The sequence below is a fragment of the Trachemys scripta genome, chromosome 2 (genome assembly GCF_013100865.1).
Source record: "Trachemys scripta elegans isolate TJP31775 chromosome 2, CAS_Tse_1.0, whole genome shotgun sequence".
Lineage (NCBI taxonomy): Eukaryota > Metazoa > Chordata > Testudines > Emydidae > Trachemys > Trachemys scripta.
In genome coordinates, this window is record NC_048299.1 from 4,742,571 (window position 1) to 4,760,279 (window position 17,709).

Consider the following 17,709-nt stretch of genomic DNA (forward strand, 5'->3'; position numbering starts at 1 on the left):
AGGGCATGCTTCAATGGGACTGGGCTGTCCCTATTAAGCTGCAAAGCAAAGTGAGGGCTGCCATGGGCCTCAAGAGATTGTTTGCGTGCCTCACAAACTGGTGGTGTCGCACAGCTAACACCCAATTATGCACCAACAAAACTTCCTTCCTCTCTGGAGGCCCCGTGGCAGGAGCCAGCAGAGATCTCGGGGTGAATTTGTAGTTCTGGCGGTTAGAACCACCCTGTGTGCTCAGCTGACAAGTCCTATTGTGAACAGTCTTCCCTGGAATGCTTAAAGAAAATCCACATGGTAAATACACCCCTAAGCCATAGCAAATGAATCTAGCTGGGTTTAGTCATGTTGCTTATTGAATACTACTGTGAGTGTGGTATAAGAACTTCTAGAGAACAGAAGAACAATGTAGTCAAAGATAAAGACTGTAGGAGCAAGGTGAAGCATTACTTTCTAAGGTACTTGGCAAATATATACCTTGGATCACTGCACTCAATGGGAGCTGGAAATGCTGGGTAGCTAAGGTAGTAATTGGTATGGTGCAGGACTGGGTGCTTAATGGACTAAAATTTGCTCACACGCTAGTGTAAATCAGGCATGACTTCACTGAAGTCAATGGAATTCCACCACTGTGACTGAGATCCCATTCAACCCTCAGCCCACTGAAGGAGCTACAAAGGGCAGAAACAGTTGCCATTGGCTGTATGACAAAGGAAAACTTGTTCAGTGCCAGCTGTGAATTGTTCTCCTTTCATAATTGCTCGAAAGTGGCAACTTTCCAATCCAAAGAGAGGCTCCCGGAACCCCTTCTTGAGCCTGTGCAATTTCCAGTCAGTTTTCATAGCCAAGAAAGAAAAGTCTGATTCTTCCAGAAATGTTCAGAGCTTTGCATGGAAGATGGTATAATTGAGTATAGTTTCCTGGTGGCAGTCTAGAACATCTATTACTAAATAGCACATGCAAGACATGTTTAACATACTAATTCTGAAGGGTAGTTTAACCTTTGAAAGAATGAGATGGTCCCTGACATTTTTAAACATTTTAATGTGCAATATTAAAAACAGCAACTTTAAGTGGTCACCCATACTGGTCACCTCAGAGGTCAACAACTGATTAAGTTTCAGCTCAGTGCTTAAAAACCTTCAACTATAATCTTAATGGAAGCACTGTTGGCTAGAATTAAACTTTTCACAGCCCCTGTTTAGAAGGAAACTAACTGCAAACCCCTAACACCAATGGGAGTGTTTTTTATAGTTTAACTGAAAATGCTTGTGAGGCCACTTCCCTTGCAGTCCTTTCCAATGTGTATTACCCTTAAGTTCATAGGTTGTGCTATGTCACCACACAGCACTGCTCTTAGTGTGTTAATACTCTTCCTTTCATTAACACACAGTCTAAGGTTACATACAGACTTCCATGCTTTTGCCTTTCTAAAACTCTTTTAGTTCAGTCTCTAGGTGATCTCAGTACAGAGAGGTGAACTTGCTTGAAATATAGATGCTTTGGTGTGTAGAATTGAGAGGATACATCTCAAAAGTTCATCCTTTTGGTTCTAGACCATTCCAATGGCTGAATTTCCTACGTGGCTGATTCTTAGGTCCATAACTTCTTCCTGCTATGGTGAGTTTAGCTGCTTGCATTTCTGCTACATGGAATGAATCTAATCTCTGACTCTGCTGGAGACGTCTTCCCTTTTTAGAGTGGTTTCAATATAAACAGGCCATTTAATGTAGCGTACTCATTTTCCTAACATGCTTTTTCTCTTGATTCTATATCCGCGGCCTCCCCATCCACATTAAGGCTTATTGTGCTTAAACTCTAACAGGGGGGGAATATGGAGCCTTCTTATGATTTGTCTACATGCAGCTATGTTGCAATAGGTACAAATACTTGAATAAATATGGAACTATAACAGTGCTGTGTCTATTGCAGCTTTCAGGTGGTGTAGTAATGCCTCGGGAGGTGGGGACAGTGATTTAGGGTTCAGTTTCTTGAAATCCTCATTAGCATTTAAGGATGTTAACACTTGGACGGCCCTTTTTAAATCAAACACCGCATGGAGCATGCCCAGAGCGGAGGTGGCAGCCCTGTGAGTGTTCTTGGCTGAAGCTTCTTCATCTAGGACGTGGTTTAAGACAGAAATCCTGTTCTCCGCAATTACCTTAAGGAAGTTGTAGAACTCCTTATAGTTTATGCCTGTGCAAGATTTCATGATTACCTAAGGGAGAAAAAAACGACATTAAACGTTGACTCCTTATTTACTGCACTAGTAAGGGAGTTAAAGGCAGCTGCCTTCTCAAGCCAGTAAGTAGCTGAAAACTCTTCTCAGTGTGTGACTCCTGGCTGTTATTTCCGGATGCCTAATTACAGTAAAATTCGTTAATTGACAGGAAATCTCGCTAGTCCCAACAAAACTCTTCCCAGTATCCCCAGAGTTTCCAGTAAACTTTTATCTGACCAGTTCTAGTGGCTGGGGTTTCCCCAGCTCAATAAGACAGGATTTTACTATTTCCACTAGAGAGATCTCATGCAGGGAAATACTATACCCAGCATCTCCTATGAAACAAATAGCTAACTTAAGCACTAACTGAAAGGTCTAGAAATTGACTTAATGGGTGCAGATTAACAAACCGACTTTCTTCAGTCACACGTTCTACACAATCATAGTCAGACTGGAGGCCCTATTGTTCAATTATCAGCAAGAACGTGAGGGAATATTAAAGGTTTTATTTTTACCGCCTGATAACTATTTATTTTAGAAACAAGGGACACACAGGCTTGCTTTTAGCCTTTAGCACTTGCAGATTAGCGAGGTAATCAATAATGAATTTCTATTGACATTTCAACGTCCCCAATATTTTTGAATCATACAACATATAAAAAGACTACTAACTAAATAACGGTTTCACAGTCATATGCCTGCTGCTTTCCAAAAATGGATCTAGAAAACAATCACAATTTACCGCCCTGTTCTCATAACACGTCTTTCATTATGGAATAATTAAGATACTTCTCTTATAAAACTTTATGGAAATAAGGTATTTCTTTAGCTGAAGGATATTCCATCTATCCTGGGTAGTGCGTAGGACACCAGATGTTGATGTGGGTTCAAACACCAGGAATCATGTTACCAAGAGGCAAAGGGTGTTGCCAAGCAAATTACAGTTGTGCAAGTAATGGCAAAGTCCTGCCTTTGGAGAACTAAGAGTGCTGCCACATATGGAACAAGGAAAAAAATAAAAGCAGGAGTAATATAAATGTACCTTCATCCCAATCCTATTATTATTATTTAATATATTTGTATCACATCAGTACCAGAATCCTGAGGGTACATCTACAATGGAATACTGCGTGCAGATGTGGTCACCCCATCTCAAAAAAGATATATTGGAATTGGAAAAAGTTTTGAAAAGGGCAACAAAAATTATTAGGAGTTTGGAACAGTTTCCAGATGAAGAGAGATTAATAAGACTGGGACTTTTCAGCTTGGAAAAGAGACAACTAAGGGGGGATATGACGGAGGTCTATAAAATCATCACTGGTGTGGAGAAAGTAAATAAGGAAGTGTTACTTATGCCTTCTCATAACACAAGAACTAGGGGGTCACCAAATGAAATTAATAGACAGCAGGTTTAAAACAAACAAAAGGAAGTATTTCTTCACACAATACACAACCTGTAGAACTCTTTGCCAGCGGATGTTGTGAAGGCCAAGACTTTAACAGAGTTCAAAAAAGAATTAGATACATTCATGGAAGATAGGTCCATCAATGGCTATTAGCCAGGATGGGCAGGGATGGTGTCCCTAGCCTCTGTTTGCCAGAAGCTCGGAATGGGCAACGGAAAGGATAACTTGATAATTCCCTGTTCTGTTCATTCCCTCTGGGGCACCTGGCATTGGCCACTGTCAGTAGACAGGATACTGGGCAAGATGGACCTTTGGTCTGACCCAGTATGGCCGTTCTTATGTTCTTAGGACCTGCCTGAGGCAACAAATAAGTACAAGCAGTAGCATATACACTGAGTGTTGCATCAGTGAGATAGTGAGAGACTTAGGGGATAATCTATCACCTAACAAATTGGACTGTTCATTTCCCAGCCTGTAATAAAGAATGACCTCTCAATACGGATCAGTTTGGTGTCCAGTATCACTGAAATGCACTACATAGAAGCTACAATAGCCCAAGGAAAGTGGGGTTCACATCACTTAACTGACTGGGTGTTATACCTGGCATTGTAGGTGCCAGTCCTCCATAGTGTCTCTCCATTCGCTGATTTCCCGTTGGACGGCTGCTAATTCATCCTGCAAGAAGCTCCACATGATAGCCACGTTGCAGCCATTCACCCAGTTGTGGTTGATGGAAATTGTATCCTCCTGGAAGAAACCACAGAGTCTAACTGGTTATTCATCTTAGCCTAGGAGAGCATGTGGTGTGATGTCTCTGACCCCATTACTGATTTCCACAAAGTTGGTGCCAACAAGAGTAAATCCCTGATCCTCAATGAATGGAAAGGCCTCTCTGGGCCTCAAATATCTTCAATGTCCACCTCTTTTTAACTCCCTTGCTAATCAAACCCTGCTTCCTAAGCTTCCCCCATACTCAGTCCTTCTCACTGACACTTGGCAGTTGTGCCCACATCTACAACCAGTACTGTGCCCTACTGCAACCCACACTTTTAATGAAGAGGCTTTAATTAGCTGAAGTGTTGATACTGAAGGACACACTGTATGTAGCAGTGTAAGTCGGATGTTTGAGATCCCCCCATGTCATCCAATCCTTTCCCAGCCAGTGCAGGATATCAATGAGAATTATCTATTTTGCTTAGTGTTCTAAATGATCAAGTGGTAAGAAGCACCTTTTGCTATGTCTAAAAACAGGACAGGGTTACTCCCTGCCGTTACTTCAATATAGTTACCGCAGAGACTGATCATTTGGGACATTGTTTTATCTTGCTCAGTGCAAACATAAAAACAGTGCATATAGCACAGAAATGATTGGACTGACTCTAACCCCAAAGGCACCTGCTTATAGATTCTGATGTGCACCAAACCCCCAACTGTGACATGCATTTAAAACCAAACATCACCCAGATATACTGTTACTTTCCCCCACTATGCAAAAAAAACAAAACCCAAACCCCTCCCAATTTAGGTCAGGATCCCATTCAAAATTATCCTCCAGGGCTTCTCTCCTGCAAGTGAATCCTCATGGGCACAAGGGATCTGAGCACAGAGCTGTAGGGAGCCAGGGTGGCTTCCCTCCGAACCTGAGGGTAAAGTGCCTTTCCCTCAGCCTGAGTGGGCGGGGCCAGCCCAAGCTCGCTCCACCCCCCGGAAGGGGAGGGGTGGAACAGGAAGTATAAAGGGCGGGGCCCTTAGCTCAGTTAGGGCAGCACCAGGGAGGGAGGCAGACACAGACCGTGGGCTGCTCCCTTCAGAGCCTGCTGCCACACCAGGGGAGGCCCTGGACCTGTGGAAACCTCACCTGGAGGATGGACTGGGGCTGCCAGGACTGCCCGCTGCCGAGTACCCAGAGGAACTGGAGGAGTTGGAGGGGGAGCGGGAGCTGCCGCTGCCAGCAGCCGAGTACCCAGAGGAGCTGGAGGAGCCTGAGCCTGAGGGGGAGCCGGAGCTGCCAGCAGCAGACTACCCCGATGCACTCACGGGACCAGAGGGATTCGGGCGAGCAATTGGGTAGGAAGTAGCCCAGGGACAGAGCTGCACAGTGGTGAGTCTATGTAGCGGGACGACCCCGCTGACCCAGTGGTGGGACCCTCGTTCTGCCACTGTCAGGGCCCTGGGCTGGAGCGCAGTGGTGTAGGGTGGGCCGGCGCTCCCCTGCCTGAGGGGCGCGCTACTGACCTTTGCCGGCGCTCCCCTGCCTGAGGGGCGCGCTACTGACCTTTGCCGGCGCTCCCCTGCCTGAGGGGCGCGCTACAGACTCTGGCTGGCGGCCGCCCCGCCGCTAATTCCCCGCTGACGGAGGCGTGACCCAGGCCGGCCAGTGACCTCATAGCTCCCCACCGCCCCCTAGCGGGTAGGTGGGCCAACGCCAATCACAAGAGCCCTATCTAAGCGTCTTCTTATGAACTTTGATCCAGATCCTCAAAGAGATTTAAGCTCCTAACTTCCACTGAAATCAATACCTTTGAGGATCTGGGCCTTTGTCTCTCTCTGCTGCTACCAAACATTTAGCCTGGCTTTCCCTTATCGCTCCTTATGTTTTGCCTCAGCAGAAGCTATAATGTCTAAAGATGGGCCAAACCCAGAATTACATTTTTAGGAGAACTGCTGAAGTTTTGGTGATGTGGATTAAACAGAAGAGGGATCTAATATACCCCATATCCTTGATGTTGCAAAATCAAAAGGCCAAGATTTTGCAAAACCCAAACTAGGCTTCCTGGGTCCAACTTTGGAGATTCTTCCCGGCAGTGACCAGGCTGAGAAATGCAACCTGTGACAGGACAGTATGGAAACCCAGTGAGAAATTGTAAACTGGTTTCTTTCCTGCTCTAGAATTAGCTAAAGACTCAGCAGAACTTTACTCCTTACACAAAACCTTTTGATTTGCTAACGAATCATAGAAATGTGTTAGTCATCCGATCACTGCTAATTCTTTTGGTGAAAACTGAAACAAAAATGTCATTTAACACTTTGGCCACTGCTGCATTTTCTGTTGTCTTTCCCTCCTCATTCAGTAATGGGCCCACCCTGTCCTTGGTTTTCCTCTTGCTTCTAGTGTGTAAGTATATTGATGATATATATGGAGTATCTATCTCATAGAACTAGAAGGGACCCTGAAAGATCATCAAGTCCAGCCCCCTGCCTTTACTAGCAGGACCAAGTACTGATTTTGCCCCAGATCCCTAAGTGGCCCCCTCAAGGACTGAACTCACAACCCTGGGCTTAACAAGCCAATGCTCAAACCACTGAGCTATCCCGCCCCCACATCTTGTGGCTACATCTAGAAATTGGTCTGTTTAGGTTAGAATCCCTTGTTGTTAGTGTTACACGAGTCACTTTTCAGCAGACCAGCTGCTTCGGGTAAAAGGCTAACCCTATAACACTTGGGGTCACACGCTGCTGTTCTGAGAGTGTATTTCCCATAGATTGTAATTGTCACTTGCAAAGAGGCAGCTCTGGCTAATTAGGACAACTCTTCAGATGGTTTTCAGGAAGTTAACTGACCTAAACCTAAGTTGTCAATTATCTTACCAGGTTGTACACCTGATGGTGCCATCCGCTAGGGATGAAGACTATCTCCCCTGCTTCCTGGATGATTTCAACAGGGGGGCAGCTTTGGGCATAGCGTGGGTAAACGCTGCTGTCCTGAAGACCAGGCGCAGTGACATCGAAGGGCAAGTTACCATGGCGATCTCTGAGGTACTCCTCCTGCCTGGGGGGATAGAGCAGCCATTTCTTTTTCCCGCAGATATTGGCAGACCAGCTGTAGGAGCGGAAGACGTCTGCGTGAAAAGGAGTCCTATGGGCCAAGTCAAAGGTTTAAGCATGTGTGACGCAAAAGGCAAATACAATGCAAACAAGCACAAATCAAGTAAAGTTAAGATTATGGGTATATTCTATTCTAGCTTTGGATATTTCCACAAATCAATTTGAGCTGTGCAGACATAGCTGAAGTGAGAATGTGACCGTCAGTCTGTTTTCAATTGTCATGTGTTAAGGGCCAAGAAAGCACCCTATTAATAAACTGGGGGGGGGGGGGGGTTAGAAAAGGTCAGCAACATCCCCTTGCCACACTTTTCTCTGCTAAAGTATTAGTTTTCACTTTGAACCTCACACTTCAAAGGCAGCAGATTCTGCAGTTTGGGCTGAAGCTAAGACTGAAAGGGCAGGTTTATCGCCAACGAATGGCAACGTTTTAGACTCAGGCCCAGATCCACAAAGACTCCCACTGATTTCAATGGAAGTTAGGAGCCTAAAAACCTTTGCGGCTCTGAGTCTTAGGGTACGGCTACAGTACGAAATTAATTTGAACGTATTCTATTCGAATTTTCAGAAGCGATTTTATACATTCGCTGTTGTGTTCCCCCACTAAAGTGCGTGAATTCGGCAGAGTGCATCCACAGTACCTAGGCTAGCAATGAATGTCGGAGAGGTGCACTGTGGGAAGCTATCCCACAGTTCTCACAGTCCCCACCGCCCACTGGAATTGTGGGTTAAGCTCCCAGTGCATGATGCGGCAAAAACATTCTCGCGGGCGTTTCTGGGTGTGTGCCGTCACTCACTCCTCCCTCCGTGAAAGCTACTGCAGACGCCATACTGCCAGCAGACGGTGCACCGCCTGTCTCCTGGTACTATGAATCCACCTCGCATGTCCTCTCGTCTTTCTATCTTCTCTTTTATCTAACCATTTCCCGCCTTTTTTTGGCTACCGTGAACCGAGCAGCACAGCTTCCGCCGCAAACTCTGCTCTCCTGCTCTTGCATCGCTAGCTAATTTTTCCATGTTGTCTGTCCTGGGCTCACGTGCAAGCTACAGAAGGCAACAATTCCCCGCCGTTTTTCGACCATCGTGAACTAAGCCGCACAGCTTCCGCAGCCTTTTCCATGTTGTCGGTCCTGGGCTCCCGCGGAAGCTACAGAAGGCAACAATTCCCCGCCGTTTTTCGGCCATTGTGACCTGAGCCGCACAGCTTCTGCCGCAAACTCTGCTCACACTTCCGCTGCAAACTCTGCTCTCCCACTCTTGCAGCTCTAGAGAGCTTCCCGACTCCGTGAAAGCTAAAGAAGACAACTATTTCCCGCCTTTTATCGGCCATCTTGAACCGAACAGGTCTCCTACGTTTCGCGCCCTTTTTCCAGGATTACCCGTGCAAGCGCCATAGCGTGGCAAGCATGGAGCCCGCTCAGATCTCCGCTGCAGTTTTGACCATTGTAAATACCTCGCGCATTATCCAGCAGTATGTGCAGTACCTGCAAAACCGGGCGAGGAAGCGACAACAGTGCGATTACTATACTGATGAGGACATGCACACAGATGTTCCTAGAAGCACGGCATGTGGCAGTTGGGAGATCATGGTGGCACTGGGCCAGGTTCATACCGTGGAACGCCGATTTTGGGCCTGGGAAATAAGCACAGACTGGTGGGACTGCATAGTGTTGCAGGTCTGGGATGATTCCCAGTGGCTGCAAAACTTTCATATGCATAGGGCCACTTTCATGGAACTTTGTGACTTGCTGTCCCCTGCCCTGAAGCGCAAAGACACCAAAATGAGAGCAGCCCTCACTGTTGAGAAGCAACTGGCCATAGCACTGTGGAAGCTTGCAACGCCCGACAGCTACCGGTCAGTCGGGAATCAGTTTGGAGTGGGCAAATCTACTGTACGGGCTGCTGTGCTGCAAGTAGCCAACACAATCACTGACCAGCTGCTATCAAAGGTAGTGACTTTGGGAAGTGTGCAGACCATTGTGGATGGCTTTAATGTGCTAGGGTTCCCTAACTGCGGTGGAGTGATAGACGGAACACATATCCCTATCTTGACCCAGGCACACCGGGGCAGCCAGTACGTAAACCGCAAGGGGTACTTTTCCATGGTGCTGCAACCACTGGTGGATCACAAGGGATGTTTCACCGACATCAACGTGGGATGGCCAGGAAAGGTGCATGATGCTCGCATCTTCAGGAACTCTGGTCTGTTTGAACAGCTGCAGGAAAGGACTTACTTCCCAGACCAGAAAATTACTGCTGGGGATGTTGAAATGCCTATAGTTATCCTTGGGGTCCCAGCCTACCCCTTAATGCCATGGCTCATGAAGCCGTACACAGGCACCCTGAACAGTAGTAAGGAGCAGTTCAACTATAGGCTGAGCAAGTGCAGAATGGCGGTAGAATGCGCTTTTGGACATTTGAAAGCGCGCTGGCGCAGTTTACTGACTCGGTTAGGTCTCAGCACAACCAATATTCCAATTGTAATTGCTGCTTGTTGTGTGCTCCACAGTATCTGTGAGAGTAAGGGGGAGACATTTATGGCGGGGTGGGAGGTTGAGGCAACTCGCCTGGTGGCCAATTTCGCACAGCCCGACAACAGGGCGATTAGAAGAGCGCAGCAGGGCACGCTGCGCATCAGAGAAGCTTTGAAAGCCAGTTTCATGACTGGCCAGGGTACGGTGTGACAGTTGTTTTTGTTTCTCTTGACGTTACCTGCCCCCTATATATATGAAAGGAAATAAAGTTAAAATTGTTTAAAACCTGTTCTTTATTATTTGTTGCACAACACATTGAGAGAAATCCGAAGGTAGACCGGGGGAGGGGGAGAAGGGAGTATTGGGTTAGGAAGGTGGAGGAGGAGGGAAGAACAAGTCCAGAAACCAAATCAAAAGTTCACATATGCCAGTTTTCTGCTGCTTGGGCGATCCTCTGGGGTTGAGTGTGTGGGTCCCCGTAGCCACCCCCATCGTGTTCTTGGGCGTCTGGGTGAGGAGGCTATGGAACTTGGGGAGGGAGGGCGGTTATGCAGCGGCAGTCTGTGGTCTTGCTGCCTTTCCCACATTAGATCCACCATACAGCGGAGCATGTCAGTTTGCTCCCCCATGAGCTTGACCATTGCGTCCTGCCTGCTCTCGTCACGCATGTCCCTCCTCTCTTCGTGTTCCTGTAATGCTTTATGGGACTCCGCAATTGTTTGCTTCCACGCATTCAGCTGGGCCCTATCAGTGGGGGAGGACTGCATGAGCTCGGCAAACATGTTGTCCTGAGTTCATGTTTTCCGCCTTCTAATCTGGACCAGCCTCTGGGACGGAGTAGATAGGGCCGCGTTGAAACATTTGCACCTGTGGGAAGAGAAAAAGGGAGGGTAGTATTTTAAAAGATACATTTCAGAGAACAAAGGGGACACTTTGGTGTGAGTAAGCCATCACACGGCCAGGCAACAGAATTCAGCTTGAAGGCAGTCTAGGGGCATGCGGGGTTCTGCTTCTTCTACATTCATTTCAATGCTTTCAAACTGCTGGGCCCCCTTCCCCATAGCAAGCAATGCCTGGTGGGTTTGCCATATAAAAGGAGGGCCTGCGGGCTCTCTGGGATGATCGCTTCACACAACACCCCCGCCCCCACCGCGTGGCTCCGATGAGGCTCTGAGCAGGGATGAGCCCTTTAAACTAAACACAAACAGCCCAGCGCAGCTGGGTTTCCCCCCGCCCCCCACCACGTGGCTCAGATCAGGCTCTCACTCACCAGAAGTACCTTCTCCAGGGTCATGGTCCGGGAGCCCGCCTTGGGAGTGGGGGGAGGCTATTGGCTCCAGCGTTAAGAATAGTTCCTGGCTAGGGGGGAAAACGGATTCCCCACTTGCCGCCTGTGCACTGTCCTCCTCCTCTTCATCCTCCAATGACTCTTCCTCCTCGCTCCGTGCAACTCCCCCCTTGCAGATGTCCAGGGACAGTGGTGGGGTAGTGCTGGCATCACCCCCCATAATTGCATGCAGCTCACAGTAGAAGTGGAATGTATGGGGCTGTGACCCAGAGCGCCCATTTGCCCCCCTGGATTTTGGTACGCTTGCCTGAGCTCCTTGATTTCTGTACGACACTGCTCTGTGTCCCTGGAGTAGCATCTTTCCGTCATGGCCCTGGAGACTTTAGTGTACGTATTTGCATTCGTTTTTTTGGAAGGTAGTTCTGCCATAACAGACTCGTCTCCCCAAAATGCGATGAGATCTAGTACCTCCCGTTCGGACCATGCTGGAGCTCGTCTGCGAATCTGGGAATGCGTGATCTCCTGTGATGGTGGACTCTGCATGGTTGTCTGTGATGGTGGACTGTGCTGATGGTGACCAAACAAGAAATGAAATTCAAAAGTTCCCAGGGCTTTTCCTGCCCACCTGACTAGTGCATTGGAGATGAGAGTGCTGTCCAGAACGGTCACAAGGGAGCATTCTGGGATAGCTCCCGGAGGCCAATAACGTTGAATTGCATCCACAATACCTTTAACCCGGGATTGCGATCTCGATTTAAGCACTACTCCACTTGCTGAGGTGGAGTACAGAAATCGGATTAAAGAGCCCTTTAAATCGAAAAAAACGGTTTGGTCGTGTGGACGGAATCTTTTTTTTTTTTTTTTTTCCGAATTAACTCGGCTAATTCCGAAATAACAGACTAGTGTAGACCAGGCCTTAATCTGAGAAGTGCTCACTTAACTAGTCAGCACCCCCGTGAGGCTGCAGCTGGCACTGCAGGTTTGAAGGATTCCTTCAGTACTGTACTCTACATGAAGGCGCTCCAGTGATGCTTACACACTGTGCTTTCATTAAAACTGAGTTCAATTATTATTAATTGTCTGTATTACTGTAGTGCCTAGAACCCCCAGTCATGGAACAGCACCCCATCGTGATAGGTGCTATACAAACACAGTTATGCCCAAGTTCTAAGTAATACCGAGTTCTCCCTCCCGTTTTCTTCTCCCGGGATACACTGAGCCAGAGAACCTAACGTGAGTGACTAGTTCTAACCTCTGTATATCCCTTACGAGCCTTGGCTCATAGAATCATAGAATATCAGGGTTGGAAGGGACCTCAGGAGGTCATCTAGTCCAACCCCCTGCTCAAAGCAGGACCAATCCCCAACTAAATCATCCCAGCCGGGGCTTTGTCAAGCCTGACCTTAAAAACCTGACCTTGCGACCTTTAGATCCGATTCCGCAGCCCACACTCAGGCGAATCTCCCCAGATTCTTCCTATTAAGGATACAGGATGGGGACCCGTACTGGCCAGGCTGCTCCCCTTTCCCAGCTCACTCTGGGGGTTTTATGACTAGAGTCATCACGAGAGATGTTGGACAGAACGGTGCCATCAAGCAATGTCATCTCGCCATATTTACTATACACTTAGGTAATATGTGCAGCCTTAGCATTCCTATGACTGTCCCCACTGTCACCTTCTCTCACCCCCGTCCCCTATTGTGATCTATACCTGTCGGTCACATGTTGTCCCTATTTAGACTGCATGTGCCTTGGGGGAAAAGGGCTGCCTTATGTTATACTTGTGTGGCACCCAGCACAATAGGGACCTAGTCCCGATTCACAGCTTGGAGTAGGACTGTAATGCTAATAACTGTTTGAAACAGTGCATGGGAATTTAAAAAAAATCAAAGTTACTTTACCATGAACCCTTAGGTCCCATGTAGACAAATCGATAATCATCCAGGCCTTTGGCATCCCAGTATTCATTCAGCCAGTCAGAAGTGAAATAGATGGGGGTTGTATAAACATCTTGCTCTGGGAAAGCCCTTAAAAAGACAAAGCATTGCAAAAAGGCTTCAGGGAAAAGAAACATTCATTCATCAACTCGGTTTCCCAAAGATCAGCAGCAGAGACTGGTCAGGTGGCTGGAGCCGTGTCTCATTGAGGCCATTACTGCCTTGCTATGTCATCTGCTACAAGTGACTTAGAATCATAGAATATCAGGATTGGAAAGGATCTCAGGAGGTCATCTAGTCCAACCCTCCTGGAGCTAGATTCACAAGACTTTGCAACACCTGACTTTTAGGCCGCCTGGTGGAATTCACAACCCTGCGTCAGGTGTCCAGGAGCCCCATACAATGTCTGGGAAGAGTCAGGCACCCAAAAAAAGGGATTTTCAAAGTCGGCATGCTGAGCAGGGAGCCACGTAAGCTAGCCAGTAGGAAATGCTGAGTAGGGTGGGTTCTCAGGGAACCTATGGACTTTAGGTACCTCCAGGGTTAGGTGACAGCTCAGCAGTGATTTTGTGAATGCCAACAGCATCTAAATGTTGGATGTAGGCATCTAAAAGGGGCTGTTATGCTTAAGTCCCCCTCATGAATCTAGCCTTAGGTGCTGCAAAATGGGTACAATTGTGTTTTGCTACCTCACAGGAGAGTTGTGAGAGTTAACTAAATCCCTCTTAGTAAACACTAAGTCCACTCCAGTAAGAAATCTGCACAACCAGTCAGTCGTCCCACTTGGTTAACACATTCAAAAAAGCCAAAGCGGGATCGTAGGCTTTTCAATGGCGTTTGGCAGGGGTTCTCCCACTGTGGCGTGTGGAGGCTTGGCCGAGGTTATGATGCCGCCTCATTTCCAGCTGCTTCTACAGGCATCCAGGCGCTCCATGGCAAAGTAACGTCTAGATGTCTGAATAAACAGACATATGCGAAGAGGGCCATGTCTAGATGCCCCTGTGAGAAGTCACTGCCACACAGAGGGAGAATCAGAACTCACTCGTAGCAAACTTGAATCAGCAGCGGAGCTGCCAGCCCCGAGCAGCAGCCATTCAAGGAAGAGAGGAGAACTAGACAACTGGGCAGGACAAGAAGGGGAGGATGCCTCCAGGCAGCATGCACGGGGCAGAGAAGGAGCAGGGAAACTTGTGCATGGGGAGATAGGAACAGAGCAGATGGGACGGGAAGATTAAATGAAGGGCAAAAAGTCCTCATGATTTACTTTGATTTAAAAATGGAAAGAGTGCTTATTGCATTAAACACAATTAAAAATGGTAAGATTTTTACCTTACTAACCAAAGGCCAAAGCAAAAGCCAACCAGAGGTGAAAGTAAGCCGGGCCGGTTTACCGATAAGTATACAGCCGACCGCATCGGCAGCTTCCCGGGGGCCCAGCAATTTAAAAGGTCCCGGGGCTCCCGGCAGCGGCTGGAGCCCCTGGTCCTTTAAATCACCGCCAGAGCCCTGGGGCTCCCGGCCGCCACTACCACTAATCACCTCCGGAGCCCTGGGGTAGCGCTAGCAGAGGCGGCCGGGAGCCCCGGGCCCTTTAAATCACCGCCGTGCCATGCTGAAGGGCTGGCTAGGGGAGTCTGGTCCAGCCCCACCCTTTCCGCCTGTGGCCCTGCCCCTTCTGGTTGAGTCCCCCCCCCCACACACACCTTGCTCAGGACCCCGGCCTCCCTCTGTTACTTTCCCTTAAGTTACTTTCACCCCTGGAGCAACACTATGAAAATGTTTAAGAACTCTTTGGTGTGTGGCACATTTAGATCAGTACAGTAAAAGAAAAGTATTTCAGTGGACAGGTGCCTTCAGTGAAACCATCAGGTAATGAAAGATCAGTGTCACGGTTTAGCAGCAGTTCACGGCTGTATTACAGCATGCTGAGGATTCCAAAGTGCTCTCTTACCTGTACAAGTGCCAATCTTTGAGGTAGAGGCACCCCCGGGGTGAATGGTAGTTTTTTTTAATGTATTCTTTCCAATAACTTATGTACTCCTTGAGAGGGATCTGTTCCTTTGGATTAGAATTGTATTCCTTGACATCACAGTTGGCAACAGGTACTACAGCCTTCCCTGAAATATAAACCTTTTGAGCCAATTGGGAAGCAGAATAACTGGTGCCAAAACTGTAATCCTTCCATATTTATAGTATGTTAGCGTCTAGTATCTGGGCCCCATTGTGCTAGGTGCTGTACAAGCACTTATGCAGACATGGTCTCTAGCCAGTCTCGCTTTCCTGATATTGCCACTAAACCTTAGATCAACATTATTCATAGCACGATTTATGGAAGTGTTAACTGAATGAGGCATGCAGCAATGACACCACCCAAAATGCATGAAAGCAAAGTGCGTTGGGGATGGGATATGGGCTGTAGCCAAAACTCTGAATCTCTCACAGCATAAAGAGAGACTTAGATTTCCAGAATAGCCAAAGCCTGTTCCTTCCCCATCCCCCCAATATAGATCCTATAAACACTTGAGCATGTGCCTGGGATTATTCACATGTGTAAAGTTAAGAAGGAGTTTAAATTTGCATGATAGGGCCCTAAATGAGTTCAGATTTATTTTTAGATTAAATTAAAGCTTGGCGAAGGGGGGAAAGTACAAACGAGGGTAGAAAATTGTGAATAGGGAAGTGTTATTTACCCCTTCACATAACACAAGAACCAGGGGTCTCCCAATTAAATTAACAGTCCGCAAGTTTAAAACAAACATAAGGAAGTACTTCTTCACATAACACAGCCAACCTGTGGAACTCATTGCCAGGTGATGCTGTGAAAGCCAACTGTATAACTGGGTTCAAAAAGGAATTAGATAAATTCATGGAGTATAGGTCCATCACTGGCTGTTAGACAAAATGGTCAGGGATGAAGCCCCATACTCTGGATGTCTCTAAACCTTTGACTTCCAGAAGCAAGGACTGGATGACAGGGGATGGATCACTCGATAACTGTCTTGTTCTGTTCATTCCCGCTCAAGCATCTGGCACCGGCTACTCTCAGAAGATGGGATACTGGGCTAGATGCACCATTTTTATATATTCTTATAAATTAACGTATCGACTGAGAGGCTGATCCCTTTAAGGCTCAGAGGATATTTGTCATTGGCAGAGGCCCTGTTATTAAAAACTCTTTGACTTGTATCATTCATATTAAATGACATATTAAAAACTTAATCACTTACCAAAATGCTGCAGTAGATAATCAAAGTTAGGCTTCCCATCCCGAGTCACCCAATTCCTCCTGCTGCCCCAGCCCTCAGTGAATTTAGCTGAGAAAACACATGGGTGGTTGGGAATCAGATAGTCCCTGAAAAAATCGGAGTAACTAAACGATTCTACCTTTTCAATATAGTCAACATGTCCTTGGGGCAGGGAGACTGCGCCATGAGATGCGCTGCTGTAATCATGAAAGAACGCAGTGGAACAGGCAAATGCTGCTCTGTCCATTCAGACTATATAACTTTCCTGGTACTTAGTTGAGAAGGTGCTGATCAGACAATATTTAGTTAGGCTAAAATAAACAGCTGGACAGCACATTAATCTGAGTGGATCTTTCAAATCTATGAAAATTAACTCACAAGTAAAACAAATGTCCAGTTACAAAATATAGATAAAATCTTGCAGGAAAAGCCTTGTTCTTCCCATTTGTGTTTCAACACACAGGGCCAGAAATATCCTTCAATGCTCTTCAATGTTTATGGCCATGTGGAAGCAGAGAGTTATTCTCCGACAGCCACCTCGATCGAATGGCTACGTTACAAACAAATCACAGTAACCAAAGCCTATATTCTTGTAGATCTTTCATGTCCATGGTAGATAGTCTAGTTACATGTTCATATTAAATTATTCCCATGCTTTTGCTCGGCATTCTCAATGGGTCACAGAAGAGAACGGCCACTTGCCCGTTTCTAGAAATAAACAGCAGACATGTTCATTTCAGTGGGGTTCTCTCCCCAGATCTGTGAATACAAAGCGAAGCTTCTTTTGCAAGCAAAAAAATAAATAAAATGTGTCCAATTCTAAGCTGATCAGACTGTAAAGAAAACACTAAGCAGGATAGTTTTATAAGGTTAGACCCTGCAGGAATCAAGCTGGGCGCCCTGCACCGCTCTGTCTGCTGCAGATGGACAGGCAGCTCCCAATCATTAAAAAATAATGAGGTAGTTGAGAGGGAACAGGGAGTGATAGCAGCGATGCCTGGGGGAAATTAGATAGATGATGGGGCGGGGAAGGCACCTCCCCATACCCCCAAACTCCCCTTAATCCCAGCATCTAAAGGGAAACCCGAGAGCCTGAAACTCACCCCTAAGCCCCACCCTGAGAGAGACCCCAGCAGACGGGAAGTGAGGGTCCCCAGGAGAGGATCAGGATCCAGGCCCCTGCTATCAGGGGCAGGGGACGAGGGCCCCTGGAGAGGAGGGGGAATCCGGGCTCCTGCTATCGGGAAAGTTGGGGGGGCTCCAGGCTCCCCACTATCGGGCAGGGGGGGCAAGGGCCCCCAGGATGGGAGATGCAGCATCCC

The 17,709-nt window shown here is 47.3% G+C and overlaps 1 protein-coding gene across 5 annotated transcripts in view; it reads right to left on the bottom strand.

Moving 5' to 3' along the window:
• Positions 1-1,018: 1,018 nt before the first annotated feature.
• The window catches only part of JMJD4 (jumonji domain containing 4), a 16,970-nt gene continuing 279 nt past the window's right edge, over positions 1,019-17,709 (bottom strand). The window contains exons 1-7 of one of the 5 annotated variants that reach the window (XM_034759773.1): positions 17,491-17,627; positions 16,370-17,095; positions 15,094-15,259; positions 13,107-13,232; positions 7,210-7,477; positions 4,222-4,368; positions 1,019-2,212 (exon numbers count right to left, since the gene is read on the bottom strand). In XM_034759773.1, coding sequence (XP_034615664.1) covers positions 1,901-2,212; positions 4,222-4,368; positions 7,210-7,477; positions 13,107-13,232; positions 15,094-15,259; positions 16,370-16,634 — 1,284 coding nt within the window. In that variant the 5' untranslated portion in view covers positions 16,635-17,095; positions 17,491-17,627 and the 3' untranslated portion in view covers positions 1,019-1,900. Of the gene's footprint in view, positions 2,213-4,221; positions 4,369-7,209; positions 7,478-13,106; positions 13,233-14,184; positions 14,592-15,093; positions 15,260-16,369; positions 17,466-17,490; positions 17,628-17,709 lie in introns of those variants that run through there. The other 4 variants (XM_034759769.1, XM_034759771.1, XM_034759770.1 and 1 more) reach the window with 4 other exon arrangements.